Here is an 18,854-nt window from a genome sequence, read left to right as displayed (position 1 = left end):
CAGGGCTTTTGGTGTGTTACTTAAAAACAGTCAGACACTTGTCTGAAAGCCACACCAGCGTTGTCTTGCCTGGATGCTTCAGGTCATAGTCGTGCTGAAAGGCAAACTGTTTCTTCATTTTGGGGTTACATACTCTCCAGAGAAAGTTTTCTTCAAGTACATACAGTATTTGTGTTTGTCTGCATTCATCCTTCCCTCAATTCTGACCAGTCTCCTGTCCACTCCAGCTGCGAAGCACCACCATAGCATGATGCTGCCTACACCATTCTTCACCACAGGGATGATATTAGGCAGGTGATGAGCAGTGCCTGGAGTTCTGACCAAAGAGTTCAATTTTTCTCTCATCACAGCAGGGAATATTTTCCTCATACACTCATAGTCTTTTAAACTGTTATATGCTTTTTACTCTAGATTGACTTCCATCTAGCCACTCGATCCTAAACACCTGAATTATGGAGTGCTGCTGAGAAGTTTGTCCTTACAGGAAGATTCTCAGCAGAAGACTTATGAAGCTCTGTTAGACTGACCACTGGGTTCTTGGTTACCTATCTGACAAAGGCCATTCTTGATGGCTACTTAGTTTGACAGGACAGCCAACTCCAAGAAGAGCCCTAGTGGTTCCAAACTTCTGCCATTTCACAATTATTGAGGCCACTGTACTCCTGGGAACACTCAAAGCTTTAGAAATTGTTTTGTCCCCTTGACCTTATCTATGCAACACCACAACTTGATCGTGGAGGTCTACAGAGTGTTCTTTGCACATCATGGCTTGGTGCTTATTGTTATATGCAGTGTGAATTGTGGGGCCTTACGTACACAAGTGTGTGTCTTTCTAATTCAGTTTGCCACAGGTGGCCTCCAGTCAAGTTCTCCAAGACACATCTCCAAAAGAAGTAATGCAAAAAGGATGAACCGGACCATAATCTTAAGTGCCACAGCAAAGGGTCTGAAATACTTACATGAATGGGAGATTTCAGTTTTTGATTTTACATAAATTTGCAAACCTTTCTAAAAATGTTTTAACGTTGTCATTATCATTTACTGGGTGTAAACTAATAGGTAAAAACTACAAATTATCTGTTTAAAATGAAATCTACAATACAAGAAAATGTGCACAAAGTGAAAGGGTCAGAGTACTTCCTGAATCCACTGTAGAGAGAAATCAACCAAGCCTGCACTTCTTTGGGATGCAAGAGAATCAACAAGAGCACTCTCAGTGTGGAAACAAACACAAACCTTCGAAGATATGCAAACTTCACACAGTGATTGAGCAGAGATTTGAACAAAGGTCCCCGGTGCTGTGAGGTGGTAGCACTAATCATTGTGTATCTACAGTCAAATTCTGTCACATCAAATAAGCAGCATGCCAGCTGTGCAACATACTGTAGGTATTGATCATGAGTAATTGCTCAGCTTTCGTTCTGGATAAAAATAAATAAATCAGTAATTAGTTTTGAGAAAATCATCATTAATATTAGTGCATTTTTACATCCTCTGAAAAGAAACATTCTGTAACCTGATTAGTGGGTGACTGGCCCCTTATGACAGCACAGTGCATCCTGTGATGGAGTGACATCTCATTCCAGTGTTGTGTGATTTGAAATGGAAAAGGCTCAAGCTCTCCGAACGTTTAGAGGAGAAAAAGCAAATCATAAAACAGATGGATTATAATTTTGATCCTATCAATTTCACAGACTCTTTTCTAAAGCATTTATAGCTGGAATTTTTGCGTTCATTTCTGTGACTACTTTACCTATTCCCTCTATACTGTTACCTTGTCAATTGACTAGCATCTCATTTAGGACTGAGAAATAGTAGTGTTAGGATGGGTTCTAAAATAGGTTCAGAAAACAGACAGATGGATGCGTTTTCAATATGGTAGTGGATGTTTTCTAATGCTGCATTATGTTTAAAGGCTCATGTAGGAGTATGCTCAAAAAAGCCTACCTCCATGAGAGTTAAAAGTAGTAATTTCACTATGAACCAATCTATTCCTTAAAGAACTATAATTTTTTTATGACATCCAGAAATTAATTTGTCAAATGCACAAGAATTTCTGGTTACTGCTGCATCCTTGGGACCATTCCTGCACTCGGTCATTATCTGTGTGAATTTTTCACCTTCTCCTGATGTCAGTGTAGGTTTGTCCATCCACATTTCAAACACACACGCTAAGGTTAGTAGCAGGTCCAAACTGCTTGTGTGAATGCAAGTGTGTGTGTGAATAGGTCCTGTAATGGACTGGTGCCCTGACCACAGTTGACTCCTGCTTTGAACCAAGTGCAGCCAGGACAGGCTAAGTGGATTTGAGAATGTAAAGTAAAAAAATTAAATTAATTATTCACATTGTGGTTATAATCTTAAGCCATAGGGTGCTGTCTTATTTCAAAGAAAGGTATATTTTATATCCACCATTGTACAATTGTTCACCATGCTGAGGTGCCTATACAGTACTTAAAACAATTTTCTATCATAATGCATTATTCCATTCATGTCGTGTACAATTTTCTTAAAATCCCAATTCATCTACTGTCTGTGTGGAGGGTGGACTTGCTCCTCATGAAACGTATGACAAGAGAGAACAACATTGGAAATTTACACCTTAATAACAAACATGTTGTAATTTCAGCTGGATGAGTTACATTCCTTATAATCTATAGATCAGTCCTTCTGCACTTAAATTCTGGAAGCATCCATGCAAATATTCAGCTCCTCAAGGCTTCACTTTCAAACTCAGTGGTCACAACCCCTTTAAACTAATGCATTCTTTTTTCAAGCTCCCAACAGCTGGCTCATCCAGACACATCAATTTTTGTGTTCTTTGATTTAACATTAAGTCCTACAAATCCCTATAGCATTATAGTCTTGGACTGAGTTTGGATGTGGCTTCCTTAACCATGTACAAAATTAATGCTGAACAATTACAAGTACAGTTTCAATAAAAGTTTATAACCCTTTGCATTTAACCTGAATTTCATAAAAATGTGATCAGATCTTCAAATAAATTACAGCATTAGAAAAACAGTCTGCATAAGCCAATAAAACACAACCAATTGGATATCTTCCTGTCTATACTGCACCCTTTCTTTAAATATTCAGTCCATGCTGAAAAAAGTATGCGATCTCTTGTACTGAGTAACTGGTAGAACCTCTTTAAGCAGCAATAACCTCCCTCAAATGATTTCTTGTCTTGTTACATCACTCAACTTCTATTAAGCTTCAGAATAGCAATCATAATAAATTTCCTTCATTTGTAAACAATTTGCCTTACAGTGGATTGATGCACACCCAGGCCTATAGAATGCTTTTGTACGGTTTCCTAACTTTATGCACCTCTACAGTTCTTCTAAGGCATTCTGATATTTACTTTGAACTGAGCACAGTTCACATTAAGAGATCTTTCTTGAGAAAAGGGACTCTGTCAGTAACCAAACCTTGTTATGGGACAAGGCAGCTTTAATCTCATCTCACTGACTGAAGGCCCTGACTGCAAGTAGCTTTTGGAGAAGTCATTATCTTAGAGGTTCACATATTTTTTCCAGCCCTGACTATGCTGATTTAAACAATGTATTTAGTATTGACAAGATGTACAAATCGCTTTGGTATTACTTGGTCAAACAGATTTGGTTTGTCTAATGCTATGACTCAGATAATACCATATTTCATGAGTAATTCATGTAGAAATCCTGATAATTCCTAAGGTCACATTCTTTTTCTTGCAGATGTAGTTCATATTATTGGAGAAAAAACAAATAGCAGTCTAAAAAACTAAAAAAGGTTTGAGCACAAAAGAAAAAAACAAAACTATAAATATTAAAATAATGCTGTCTGCAAAAAGAGCTCAAGTCATAGACACATGCCACATCTTCCTCATTCCTAGGGAAGGCAATCAGAAAGTCAGAGATGCCACAACATTTCTGCACTATAAGCAAACCTTAAAAAAGACAACAGTGACATTAGTAAAGGGTTTTTAAATGACACTGTCTTCTACAATTAGTTTTGATCTTTTCTTTGTGTAATAATCATCACACCACTCTGATTTCTAGTTCTGACATTGCTAGACTACTCCTGTTTGACCTTCTAAGTGAGGAGTAAATAAAAATAATACACATTTCAGCAAATCAGATAAACAATTTTTTATTAGCTTTTTATATGCAATATATGGCAAAAGTATGTGGACTCCTTCCAAATTGAGTTCAAGTGTTCCATAGTTAACAGGTGAATAAAATCAACACACAGCTATGCAATTTCAACTGACAAACATCGGCAGCAGAATGAGTCATACAGAAGAACTCAGAGATTTTAAACGGGACACTGTCATAGGATGCTACCCTTGCCACAAGTCAGCATGTGAAATATCTGCTCGACTAAATCTGTCCCGGTCAACTGTAAGTGCTATTATTGTGTTGTAAAAGTGTTTAGCAGCAACTACAGCACAGTTACAAAGTGGTAGACCACACAAATTCACTGAGCAGTACCACCGACTGTAGATGCACATAGCTCATAAAAATCTCATGTCTGTTGTTGCAACACTCACATTCGAGTTGCAAACTAGCTGTGAATGCAATATCAACACAACGATGTGTCAGGAGCTTCATGAAATAGGTAGTTTCATACAAGCCTAAGACCACTACTTGGAATGGCAAGCATCAACTGAAGCAGTGTAAAGCACACTGAAATTGGACTCTGGATAAGTGGGAACACGTAGTGTTCACCTGGCAGAGCACAACAGGCACTATGCAGTCCAGATGGCAATGTTTGGTGGAGGAGGGATAACGTTCTGGGGCAGTTTTCAGGGTTTCAGTTTTATACCCTTGGTTCCAGTGAAGGGTCCAAGTTTGTGGCATGAGACTGGAGAGAGAAGATTCTTTTCTGTAAAATCATGCCTATGCCCTAGTGCACAAAGCCAGGTCCATAAAGACATGGTTTGATGAGTGTGGTGTAGTGGAACTCGAGTGGCCTGCACAGAGCACTGACCTTGGCTCTACTGAACACCTCTGGGATGAATGTGAACACTGACTATAAGACAGGTCTTCTTGTCCAACATCAGTACCTGAACTCAGAAATGCTTTTTTGGCTGAAAAGGATCCAGTTACCACAAATAAATTTAAATAAGTACAAATAAATGTACTTTTAGAAAGTCAAGAAGAAATATTTTCAGGCTAGTTACTATTTAGTTGTGAATTTTATGATTTTTATTACTGTTTAATAGTGAAACAATAAGGGACTTATTGATGAAATTATTTATTATAAATGTGACGCCTAACACAAAACTATTGTAACTATAAACACATAAAATTTGAATATACTGTACATTGGGCCATTTTAGGAAAAAGGAATGATTAGAAATTGACTGACTGAGTGTGATTGCTTTTAGTTATTTAACACATTACCTGTGCTCTCAGAAAAATAAAGATACATTTTCTGCTCTACCTGTTGCAGACTGGAATTAAACATCTGCAAATTTAGTTTTAAAAATAGCTAGATCTCACATTCTTTCAAAACAGATCAGAAAACAGGAGTATTGGGAAGTTAAAACCAGTAACAAAAAGACAAAAATTACCAAGCAAATCTTTGTCAGAAAGAGACCATGTAATACATAGTCCCTAAAATGCACAAAAATACAAAGTTCATAAGCTGTCAACAAAAGCACTAGGTGAGCATGTTGCAGTGGTTTTCCATGACTCAAGATTCCACTAATGAAAACCAGTGAGGCTGACTGGGAGGTGAGCAAAACACAGTTTTCAGCAAAATGATCATTTTAATTGGTCCTCTCCTTAAAGAAGTTTTCACAATGCACTGACTGTAGTTTGTCCCAGGTCAACTGTCTCCACAACTAACAGTTTTTAAAGTCACATTGTTTACAGACAGAATCTTTATTTCACTCTTGAAATTTAACCAACCAGGTCTAAACATTAAATTTACTACATTGAGAGTTATAGGTCCAACATAATAAAGAGAGCACCCTTGCAAAGTGCCGCAATTAATATAAACCAAAATTATCAAACATACTGGTTCATTTGGATGAATCCTTAGATCTTAGGACATGTCTTCTGTCCTTGCATTTTCAGCTACCCATTTTAAATGCCTATAGCTGCATGGAGGACAGGGTGCGCATCCATGTGTCCATGACATTGTCAATATCTGTCTTACCAGTAAATGCTGTCAGAGAAGTGCAGTCTATTGAGGGCAGCATAATGTCTTGAATTGAAGTCCTTTAGTCTTCGTACCATGTAAATGCTGAATATACAGGCAAAACTGGGTTTGTACATACCCATATAAAATGTATTTTTTGATTATTCAACTTCTTCTAAACATACACAATGATTCTGTTTTGTCTTTGTGTATTTCCATCCCAATGATAATAATTCACTTTATTTATATTAAATGAAAAAGATAGCACATAGTTTCAATTATAAAATAAATATTCACCACAAAATCACAAACCAAGTTATCCATTCATTTTGGTTATTATGTCAAAATATTGACAGAATCAACACAATGTTCAAATATGATGTACTGCCCTTTTGTATACCTATTACTCTTTAAAACCAAATAATTACATATAATAAATTTAAACGTATGGGAAGCAAATCAAATCAGTTTATCATTTTCTTAATGAACTACATATTTAGTCCCTCTAAAAGCTACATTGTCAGCACAATGTTGTTTATAAACTTGGCAAGTGATACATCTTTTTTCGATAATCCACCACAGTCATGAGTAGTCAAAGTTATTTGGACCTGAAAATAAATGAAAAACAGAAATTATAGTATAAAATAAACAAATTGTCCTTTACAAATAGTCAATTACAAATATACAGTACGTATTAATTAAAAACAGTCACTCCTGGAACCTGCTGATTCTGGGTAGACATAAATTTGTACCAAGAATGTGACTCTACGTGAACATAAAATATGGTATATTTGTATTTCATATTTTACCTTTAGAGAAATCAGCATTGAATGCAATATTGTAAGCTGAACAAAACACACTACTGTATTTTAATAATGAGTGCCTTCTATACTACAATAATTGTAAAAATTCGGAGAATCTGAAATTATTACTTTGATATTGTATGACTAACTGGTTAATGTTTTATGATGGAAGAGTAGCACTTGCAGCAGTGCTACTTAAATGAACTGTAAATCCCAACATCCCTGGGAGTAGTTTGTCATTGGGCAGTTGAGGTGTTGCAAAGAGGGTTGCTGGGGGAAATAAGGCATGGTACAGAAGAAGCCAGCAGGATCGAGACAGTTTATGCCTACTTGTTTCAACACTTCACCCTCAATCATATTACAAATACAGCCACCTCAGATTGCTCTTGTTCTTTACCTGCTTGTTCTGTCATTTCATCTTGATTGGATATGTCTTCATCTGGAGAATGCTTCCAATCTCTTCAGATCATCACGTAACAACTATAACTCAGTAGGAAAATACTTTTCATAACATTCAGGACACTATTCTTTGATCATCACCATTTGCGTCTTTGGAACTGGACTGCTTATAGACAGTATTGTGAGTCTTTACTGTTTTGTGCATAGTGTTTTGCTAGGTTTCATTTGTTCAGTGTTAGCTAGGTAATTATCACTGTTGGGGAAATTGAGTGGGATTTGCATGCATGTTGTCTGTCAATTGATTTTTGTTTTACCTTCACTACTTGTATAATATACTGCTTATTATCAATTCATTTGGTCCGCTGTGTTATGTGTCTATGTGCAGAGGTAAGTCTGGGTGCGTTCCTGGAGTACCCAAACTAAAATAAATAAATCACTGTTTTAGGACAGTGTGAAGTTGAGCATCCTGCAACTGCTATACTCAGTTGATTTATTTTCTTTCACGTTTCTTTCAGTCTTATTTTAGGTTACAAAAGGGAAATCAAGCAAACAAAATTAGAATTGTGATTTGGGACAAGCTTTCCTCAACCTAAATAATCAATTTCAGAACATTGAATTTACCACTTAGTTTAAAGGTTCATTCACTTCCTGTTCATTATGGCCAAATGCTAGGAGGGTGGGTGACCTTTGCAAGTTACAGTTACACTTGCATGAGCAAGAAAAGCCTGCTTTGAAAGTAAGAGCAGTGAAACAAAAAAGAAGCTCAACAACACAAATGCAACATGATTCAAGTCATTATAGCCAGGTTCCAAAGACCTTCAAAATGCCGTGTGAGGTTGTCAGCTTGCCCTTTGAAAATGGAAATACTGGCTTACAACTCAGGAAAGTGAAAACCTTGACTTGTATTAAACAAACCTAACTCAAATAATGAATGACTATAATAAATTAAACTTAATTTAAATAAACAATGCATCTGGCACCAACTTGATGTAGGTGCTTTGCTAATGTCCCTTCCTTGTGGATGTACTGCCAGGTTTAACCAAGTGTCCTGTAACCATAAATAGGATTAAAACAATAAGAATACGGATGGATGGAAAATTGCCTAACACAGTTTGTTACTTTGAGAGTGACTAAAGTGTTTAAAATTTTAATCACTGCATAAAATGCTGAATTTTAGCGTTGCTTTACTGATCTAAAATGCTTGTGTGATACTTGCAGACAATATATAGTCTTGAAATCAGCAAGCTGATTCAGAAACAGGCAATTTTCTGCCAAAGAAATGAGGCATTGGGATTGGCCATTAAAATTACAATCAGTACACCTTTGCTTATTAAATGGTTGAAAAATCTTGTTTTGAATCACAGCCAGTAAGCTTTAGCTGTCACTCTTAAAATTTGCTAATGATAACACCCAAAAGGGCTCTGTTCCTTAGCAAATATTATATATTTTGCTACAGAAAATAGTGCCAAGCATCATATTTGACTCACATAAGTAGAAGGTACAACACTGATGGGGGTCTCTAAAATCTGATACTTCATATTTGCAATGATTTACAAGTAAAACACTAAAATTTCATTGAATTTTCTACAACATTGTCTACAACATTGATTAATGTGAGGAAAACTACAGAGATAGTTATTGATTTCAGATTAAAATTGCACAGGAGTGCTATCTATTCAAATAAACGAGAAATGGATTGAGCAAATTACAATCTACAAATATTCTAGAATCCAGGTTAATTATCAACTAAGATTTTCTAATATAGCTTTTAAACTGTCACTGTGATGTGATCTGATTCCGATTTTTCCACATATCTGACACATACCAGATTTAAGTACCGGTATTATTACTTAAAAACAACAGGGTGTCACATTTATTGAGATCAGATACATGTTGCTTTCATATGTGGCAATGAATTCCAATTAAATTCAGATAATCCATACTCAATCTGTGCTCAAAAAGTCAGATCAGATTTTTGCTCAATGATATGGCTTGATAATATTATTTTTGTGCATTATGCAACACGGTAAAGGGAGGCTGTGGTGGGAGGAGAGACAATTGTTTAGAAGACAAATATTACTTGTCTCATTCTAAATTTCTTCAGACACAGGGTGTCATCAAATTGGCTAACAATACTGTTCCACAACTCCTGGCTCCTGTTGTATACCAAAATTATTCTTTGAATGGTGTAGGAGGAAGAAGCCACAGCAGAAGATGCTAAGGGATGTAATGCCATAGCCATTCTGCATTGACTCATCATATCTGGAAAATATGCTCTGCTTCTAAAACAGAAAATTGATGAGAACAAGCAGAAAAAAAAGTGAGGATACATTTTGATGCCTTTTAGATGCCTGTGCCTGGATAACAATGAATGAACAGCACATGCATAATCAGCTTATGTATAACACTCAGGCCACATCTACATGTAATTTACACCACATACATCGAATTGTATTTCTTCACCATTTCTATTTTGGGCCTTGAGATCTGGCAATGTAAATACGGGTTAATCATGTCCTAGGTATGGTTAACAAATTGTGAGCTGCTGTATTCCATCAGTCTTTAGTGTATATCTATTGCAGAGGAAATATGCTTGTTAAAAAAAAAAAAAAAAATTGCAAACCTTGATGCGCAAGTTAAATGGCAATTAGAGTCACTGCAATAATTCACATTTCTGGAACAGCTAGGTTTGCGGACATTGTTTTAAAAATACTTAATGAACATATCTACCAATCCTGTGTGGTCTGACAAGGAAAACTATAACAATATAAGATATTCTTGTACTTTTACCAATTATCACTCAAAGAGTAATTCATCCAAAAAAAGTGTATTTATCTTTTCAAAAAAGCATTTTTCTTTTTGCCTTACTGTACATTCTATGTTCATTTGTCTTATGCTTAATAAATTGTAACTCACATGATCCAGTTAATGTCCTATTCTGAAATAATAAGGTTCACCCTGATCTTGATGTACCTTTTCTGGAATTATGATTTATGTAAATGGGATCCTGTCAGATATAGTTTTCTGCCTGTTTAGGCTCTCACAATTAAATAAAGGACTGGACTGAAGAATTAAAGACTAGTCACTTATGAAAAATGATTCACCAATTATTAAAATGATTGATATTTGCAATGACTCAGAGTATATGTATGTATGCCGCTGTAATCAGGGGCTTTATAATAAATAAATAAATAAAAGGATATATATTGGCAAAGCTGTTGAAAAGTTTGAACAAAACTAAAGTGTCCAAAGAAAACACACCTGTATATGAGAACATGCATACTCTGTATATAAAATACACCCTTCCTTGAATTCAACCTCAGCACTTAATAACTGGAAAGAAGTAAAACTGAGCTTAATACAGTTGTCTAATTTGCAAAAAATCTTTGAACTATGTATTTTTTGTTCTTTAAATCTAAACTAATTCATCATTTACTTACTTCTAGTACACTCCATTATTCTGCATGGAATGACAGGGTGCCCTTCAGCAGATCTGACACACCTTCACAAACAGAGATATGGCAGCAAGTAGAAACCCAGTTATTTTACTCATAGTGTAGCTCATGCATTCAGATAGGGTGAAGTTAAAGAGAAGAAAAGTACACACAATAGAACCAAATAAACTGTAACTGCAACAATGCACCTAAATAAACAAAAAGGCAAGTTACCTAACAAACTATGTGGGTGGCTTGCTGGTCCATTTGTTCCATTGAAAACAAGTTCTTTCTTCTTCCGATTCACTCCTCTACCTCCACTAGTTTAACCTTGCCCTCCAATGATAATCTTTTCCCGATTCTTCCATGTTTAACTTTAAATTATGGCAAAAAACTAATTTTTTTAATAAAAAAAAACACACACACACATGGTAGCCATGGTGACAAGAAAGCTATTAGCAACAAGCTGTACAGTAATGGAATAGTTCATAAGCTACCTAAATTCCAGATGACATAGCTGCTATATAAGAAACGCATTTTTATACAGTATTACAATATAAAAAATAACTGAACTGAACCAAGGAATGATTTATTAATACTATATAATTCTTAGATTTTGGCTAAGTAACTAACTAACTAACTAACACACACACACACACACACACACACACACACGCACACACACATACACACTCTCATTCTACTATCCTGCAGCCACAAAATATGAGAAAAACAAATAAAAATAATATATTAAGTTATGACTCGATGCATAAAATCAAGAGTCAAATGTTATCTGATAGGATTCTTTGGGATAACTACCAACTATACACTGACTGCAGTGTGAGTAAGGGTGGTTGTATGCATGTGTATGCCTTGCAATAGCCTGGTGCCCTGTCCAGGGTCATTCCCCATTTTGCACCTAGTGCTGTAGGGAGAGGGTCCCCCCCCCCATCCCCTGTGTGTATGTATAATTTCAAATTACAGTATAACAACATAATCATAGTAACTCCCTACTTCCCTACTAAAAACATTAGAAAGGCCAATAGTCACTAACAACCATCATTTGTCAAACTTTCCTCCCAGTTCAGATTTACGGGGTGGTATGGTTGATCCCAGGAGCAACACCACAGTCTAATCTTGTATGGGGCTCTTGTTCACTTTACAACCCTCCAAAAATTTAAAATTGGCCATACATCTAACAATACTAAGGATGCAAATAACAGAGTAGGAAACATAAATAAACTGGGGAGGGGGTAATATGAAAACTCCACATAGAAGACATACCAGCCTTGGATAAATTCTAGGGACTCACTGCCCTGAACCTGTAAGATGGCCTACATTGCCCAAAACTAATATTTTTGTATACTACTTACCCCATGTAATTTGTAGAGATGAATGAGAAAAAAAAAATAATATAATGTTCTCATGCAGAACAGAGAAGCCTATAGTTACCAAAGTTGGACAACAGTAAACAATATCAAAAAAGGTCGCATAATCCATGTCAAGTAGTCCAGTCAAATACTCACAACATGCCAGATATAAAGTATGTATTTTTACTAAAATGTTGTTAAATAAACTATGCCTGGGTGAACATGCATTTGAATTGTAAAAGGCATAATTTCTTCTTGATGTTTTCACTTGGCATCTTTAACATTTTTTCATCAGTTGTACACATCTGTCAGTGAACTCTGCACTGTCCACCTCATGTGAAGCGCAATGTTAGCCAGTGAATAAGCTGTTACTGGACTGGACTCATGACCAATGAAATTGGGAGAGAGACAGATCTTCAATTCAAATGATTGCGTCCGAGGGTGTTTCAGTTGATAAAAACATTTTCTGAAAGTAATTTATTTAACAATATTTTAGTAAAAATACACGTTTGGGATGTTGTGAGCATACAAATGGTTGACTCAGCATGTAAATTATGCAATATAAATAATGACATTTTTTCATGGAGGGTTTGCTATTGTTTGGTGTTATGCAGCAACACCATATTCTTCTACACCAGTAGTTCTTAAACTTTTTTTCGTGGACCCAATTTGCCTTTTTTCTGTCTTCCAGACCCAGAATCACCACTGACAGTCAACCTGGGGGGGAGGTTCCACCTTGGTTCCACCTTCCACCTTCCACCTTCCACCTTGGAGAATCACCAACAGCCCATGGCGACTCATCGTAAAACGCTCAGCAAACCATACGCAAACCTTTGCCATTGAGTACAATTGTGAATCAAAACTCTGCTTGACCCAAATTCAGAAAACACACAACACACAGTTTAAGAACCTATGTTGTACACGGTCTTAAAATTTATTATCTTTATTCTGCATGAAAACTTGAGAATAAAAAATGTTCTTGTCTATTACTACAAAGTACATGAGGTAAGAAACATATGCAAAAATATAATTTATGGGTGGGGTACTCTTTTAACATGAATTTGCCAAGCTACTGTACATTTCAGCTTTTAATCTGGTTGCACAAAGTTGTGATTACTTATGAATTTACATCTGTTAAATATACAAATGGGATACAACAGGCACCGAAAGTTACAACAACTGAAGAAACTGGGGGGACGACATTATGAGAACTGACATTTTCAGCATACTCATTGGAATGGGCAAAGCAAACCTGAAAATAAAATTTTCACACCGAAAAAAATAACTACATTTGCTAAGATGTCAGCATGATGTTAAAGTACATCTAACAAAGAAAACAGGAGAGTTCTGTAAAGAGATTAAATTAACTAGCCATGCTACTGAAGAAAAAACTCGTGTGACTTTAAGGACTACAAGAGAATCTGGAACAGATTGGATAGGATATAACTGTACAAACCGATTTGTGATCAGCCAAAATACTGCATGCAGTGGGTATGTTGTTCATAAGCAGTTACAGGTGCATTTCATATTGGTGTGTTTTCTTCACTAGACCTTAATAAAATTAAGACCAAACTAGAAGGAGGAGACAGCAGCAAAGAATCTTATAGTGATTAAGTGGGATTACATCATCATTTAACTAGAAATAAAAAGGATAAGTGTTAGATGAAATAATATTTACAGTGCCTGGTTCTCCTGAAAAAAAATAAACCAACAGTACTTGTACAGCATTAGTTAGCTTTTGAATAAATGTAAAAAAGCAAAGAAAACTTCTACTTCATCTTTTAATAATGGACCAAAACAAACATTTTTGTCAGTTCCATTGTCTCTCTACTAGATCATGAGCAAGTGTCTTACTTCATTCTTACCTTGTTGTAAACATTAAACCACTCGGGATGATGATCCATCTTTTCAGACTGTAATGCCACTCGAGTCATAAACCCAAATGCCTGTACAAAAAATAAAGTAAAATACTGTTTAAATTAAGTTTGGAAGAAAAATTAACAAATAAATATCTAGGTTTTATATTTCAGTCAGTTTTCCAAAACTTTATTGTACCCACCTCATGTATGAGAGAGGATTCAAATTCAAGACAACAGAACAACGTGAATAAAAGTTTGAGCCTTTGTAAGTACCAGACGCAACCTCATTACAATTACTTTAATTTAAAAAATAATTCTACACACTAATTTTTGCCAAGTTTATAGAAAAAATATATATATCAGGGTAAGCCAATTCAGTGTAATTTCCCACTGCAATCTCAATTAAGCCTTTAAATACTTCCTGAGTTAATTAAATAACCTGAATTAGTATTGTTTATAAGCAATGTTTGCATTTGGTTATAAACTTTGTTTACATTATAATATTAAAATTATTACAAAATGACATAGAAAGGAAATGATATTTAGCTACAAACATATTTCTAATCAATTTAACCATTTATTTTCTTCATTTTGTAACACGATCGGTGACTTAATCTAATTGGTTATAAAGGAAGCTATCTCCTGGTCAATTTAAGTAATTGCCAGATTCCTGCAACACGACCCAGTAACCAATTTCAAGTGGAGTCTGTTATTTTTCAAATTTGATTAAAAATAAAGGTAATTATTAAAATTCTGTCTTACACGGGCACAGGCATGCACACACTAATACTGAATAATAAAAAAAAAGATTTAATTCTACAAACACACTTGTGAGTACCAATATACAGTACTACATTTTAACTGGAAACTATTTTGTTTACACAGGTAATTCCACTTTATTTTTTTCTGAGCAAAAGTTATCTGTTCCATAAATGGCTAAGCATTTCTCCACCTTATCTAATAAACTATTAAATTGTAATTGATAGTATTTATGGTTGCTTCATAATTGTTAAAACTCATACTAGACTGATATTCTTTAGATTGTAAACATCTAATCTAGAGTAAATAGTTTTAATTACAGACATTACAAGATATCTATTTAGAAAATTGGGGAGGGGGGGTCTCACAAGAACTATCATTTCCATTTTACTTTTTTTATTGTATGAAACATACTGCTGCAGCCACAATAATTCACATCCTGTCAGTCTCAGCAATTTGATGTAACATTACGCAGACCTGCATCTTCAATAATCAGAAACATTTAACCCAGCCAAATCAAGTGTTTCCCTTCTTACTGCTTTAGGGGCAGTTCTGGTTGTTACCATATGATTGTCATAAAACACTGAATAAGACACAGATCAACAATGGAGTGGCATTCCCACACTGCGGTGAAAATATACAGTTTTAGTTTAAAACACATGTGTTTGGCACTTGCATATCAGTTTTCCAAAGACTTGGATGGCGCTTAGAAATACCTCCTTTGCCAAAGCTAACTGAATGTAATACTTGAGCAGCTCTTGTTCAAGAATTGATGTCTTTAACAGTGGTCCAAAAAGCAGCTGAATTTCATATAACTTCTTTTTGCTGAGTGTTGCATTTTTTTTAAGCATTTCTGTTCTTAAAACCATGTTATAAGTAGAGACTAAATGTGGCTAAGTAAGACATTACAGTTGTATACTTCCTTCAAGCTATATGGCAAAGAGTCAATTCTAAGCATCAGAACATTTGTGTTTTTCAGGATCCACTTATTAGATTCAAAGTTTTTCACCAAAAAAAGATGATAAAATCAGTATAAACTGCTGTTTACTGAAATAGTCAAGCTCCTAATTACAACACCTGATATTGTGGTCAGTGTCAATTCTAATCCATTTTTAACTTGCCAAAAGTTTTTAACTGTTAAATATTATAAAAGTGCATTGCAATTAGTCTCTGACCAAACTGCCACAGTGCTCATACTGCCAATCAATACTGGTCTATCCCAGATCTATTAGTAAAAGTTCCTCTACTAGAACAGATAAAATTAAAGCCCGAAGCAGGGAAACACATTAATTTTTAGCATAAAGATTACCGGAAATCACATTGTAGAGAAAAATAATTCTTTACTTACTCTGCAAAAAATTGATAATGCATTTGTATACAGATTATTAGAATTATAACTTCAAGGTACAATAGTTATTTCAGATAAGGAAGACAGAGGTTTCAAGGTAAGACACAGAAATTTGGAGGTAAGGTAATAATATTCACTGAACCTGGCACTGAAGAGTGGAGACAGGTTGCATGTTGATCAGCAGATACAAATAATCTAATGTGACAATTTTAACCCTGCAAATCTAGGACTATTTTCAGAAGATGTCAATACATAATTCTTGCAGCAGAAGGTATACAGAACACTTATTTGACCTGGCTAGTCTTTGTTGGGGTGACTTAATTACTTGACCATGCCAAAACAGTGGTCATTGCACATGAAGGGATAAACTTAGCTTGAGTAGGGTTTTTTTTTTTTTTTTTAACAAACCTAAGGTAATGTAAGTATTTTTGATTTCTCATTAGCATAATGAGCTCTTTTTATGCAATATAGACTACGTTAGTATGCTACAATGTCTCCACTGAATAGGGGAAACGAGTTCATAAATAATATCAATCAAGTCAGTAAATGATATGGACAGACAACTGAAAACAACTGTTGCTCTTAAAATCTGTCATCCTTGCTGTTCACTAAAGTTTCCACTCATATCAATGAAAATAACTTCTATTAAAGCTTTAAGTGTTTGTTTGTGAAATTTAAAAAAAAAATGATTAGAAAAACAGTTTATTTAAAACAGAAATTTGAAACATTTAGAAGCTTAAAAAAATAAAGTTTGAACGATACCAAAGAGAAAATCTCTAAGAATGTAGCACTCATTCAATGCTTTGATCCACAACAGATACATTTTGTATGCTGTAATGTTAGCCCAGTGGATGACCTATTTAGATTTTCCTATACAGTTTTTCACTCTACAGTTTGCCAACATGCCATATATTATAAAAATTAGCTACCAGCTGCTTTAACTGGTGTTTGTACACAATCAGCAAGTGTCTTTCATTCAGACATTAATTCACAATTCCTGTGAGAACCAAAAGAGGGCCATACTAAATAAGAACATTAACAACACTCTCAAAAAGTGATATTTGGACTTATTTTAATTACAAAGACATTATAAACAGTCTTCTCAAGGACAAGCACATGTTCAGGTAGGTCTCTCTCACTCTATTAACCTTTTTTGAGAGTGCCTTTTGGTATTATATTTGGGGTGATGGGGTTAGAGCTATTACAGTAGCTTCTGTGCATGCTAACATTACTTTTGTTATTTTTCCTCTATATACATATTAATTATATATATTGTCACACACGTGCGCATGGGAGGCAGCTAAAGGGCTTGAGTAAAGGCAGTTCTCAGGCATGCCGGGATGTGGCAGAGTGCACGGACTCTTTTTCTCCCTTCCCTGTCGACCATTCACGGGAGATTCCACCTGGCTCTCTTGACGTCACTTCCCAAACCGAGCCAATGGAAGGAGACCTTGCCGACTCCGGCCCCTGTGATGTTCTTCAGCCATTGGTTCGAGCCCGGACATGACATGAGCCCGATCCTTATGATCTCACTTCCTGTCTCCCCCTTTAAAAGCCTGCACCTATTTCCTCAGTCTTGTTTTGGACTCGGTTGTATGCACATCAGTGCTGTATATTTTGAAAAAGCAACTTTGCAGCCAGGATACCAAATTATACGGGTGGCTGCCCCAAACCTTCATATGACTCTGTCGCGAGTTTGTGACAATATATATTAGTATACACACACACACACACACACACACAATAGGCATATACTGTATACAGGAATATAATGTAAAAGGGCCTAGATGGCAACATAATGTTTTAATAGATTTACATGGTTTTAGACACCTATGAGCAAGTTATGACCATTGATATCTGTCAAAATATGAATTACAAAATCCAAATAAAACTAGACTAAAATTTCTCACTACTAAAATCCCAGCTTTATTAACAGGATGTCTCAGAGTCTGATACTAGAGATATCTTAAGGTTAGGTTTATAGTAAGTTAGTCCTGTTTTACCTGGGCATGGATGGAGCATTGAAAAGTGCAATTTTATTCATCTTAATTGTTCTTTAGACATTGCTTTACTTTTAGTATATTGCTTTAGCATGAAACTGAATAAATAAACACAACTTTAAAGTAAGAATGTTTCACAATTAGGAATATTTAAACAAATTCAAAAAAATAATGTCATCAGGTAAAGAAAATTTGAAACGAAGTTTGTTAACACTGAAAGGTGACATCTGTTGGTAGTTTTTTGTATAGCTGTGGCATTCCTCCCTGGGTCTTTGATGTATCAGGACTGGCTTTCTGCTCATGTAAATTTTTCAGAACACCATTTTACAGATCAACAGTCTAGGTCCTGGAGTACCACACCTCTCTGGCAGCTAAAAAGGTGCAACAGAATTTTTTAAGTAACTGTGCCCAGTTACAACTAATGTAAGTAAAATTAATAAAACATAAAATTCGCTGAAGTACAGTATTTGCCATTTCCTCTTTAAATTCCTTAAACAGAAATATAAAAATCATTCTTACTTGTAACACTGACTGGCTACTTTATTATGTATAATGATTAATTAAAAGAGCTTGAGCCTCAATTGTAAAAGGATACACTAAGGTGTAGGATTTGAAAGAGCCAAAGATTAACTCTTGGAAAATAAAATATTCAAATTACAAGTTCCCTTATGCCATCAGTTTTTCTTTTAGTCTAGAGTACAGTGATATTGTTTTTTAGACCTATGATTCTCTAACTTCATGTCACTC

The 18,854-nt window shown here is 35.3% G+C and overlaps 2 protein-coding genes across 3 annotated transcripts in view; one reads left to right on the top strand and one right to left on the bottom strand.

The window, feature by feature from the left end:
* Nucleotides 1-18,854, top strand: part of pitx1 (paired-like homeodomain 1) — a 554,834-nt gene that overhangs the window by 49,613 nt on the left and 486,367 nt on the right. The window lies entirely within an intron of this gene.
* The window catches only part of LOC114660266 (pterin-4-alpha-carbinolamine dehydratase 2-like), a 59,300-nt gene that overhangs the window by 15,672 nt on the left and 24,774 nt on the right, over nt 1-18,854 (bottom strand). Inside the window, exons 3-4 of one of the 2 annotated variants that reach the window (XR_007936186.1) lie at nt 14,007-14,087; nt 4,236-6,743 (exon numbers count right to left, since the gene is read on the bottom strand). Coding sequence is in view for 1 of the 2 variants with exons in the window: in XM_028812859.2 (XP_028668692.1) it covers nt 6,648-6,743; nt 14,007-14,087 (177 nt within the window). In the remaining variant the exon portion in view is untranslated. Of the gene's footprint in view, nt 1-4,121; nt 6,744-14,006; nt 14,088-18,854 lie in introns of those variants that run through there. The other variant, XM_028812859.2, reaches the window with a different exon arrangement.

Source organism: Erpetoichthys calabaricus, chromosome 11 (assembly GCF_900747795.2).
Source record: "Erpetoichthys calabaricus chromosome 11, fErpCal1.3, whole genome shotgun sequence".
Classification (NCBI taxonomy): domain Eukaryota; kingdom Metazoa; phylum Chordata; class Cladistia; order Polypteriformes; family Polypteridae; genus Erpetoichthys; species Erpetoichthys calabaricus.
This window is presented reverse-complemented; position numbering and strand designations above follow the sequence as displayed.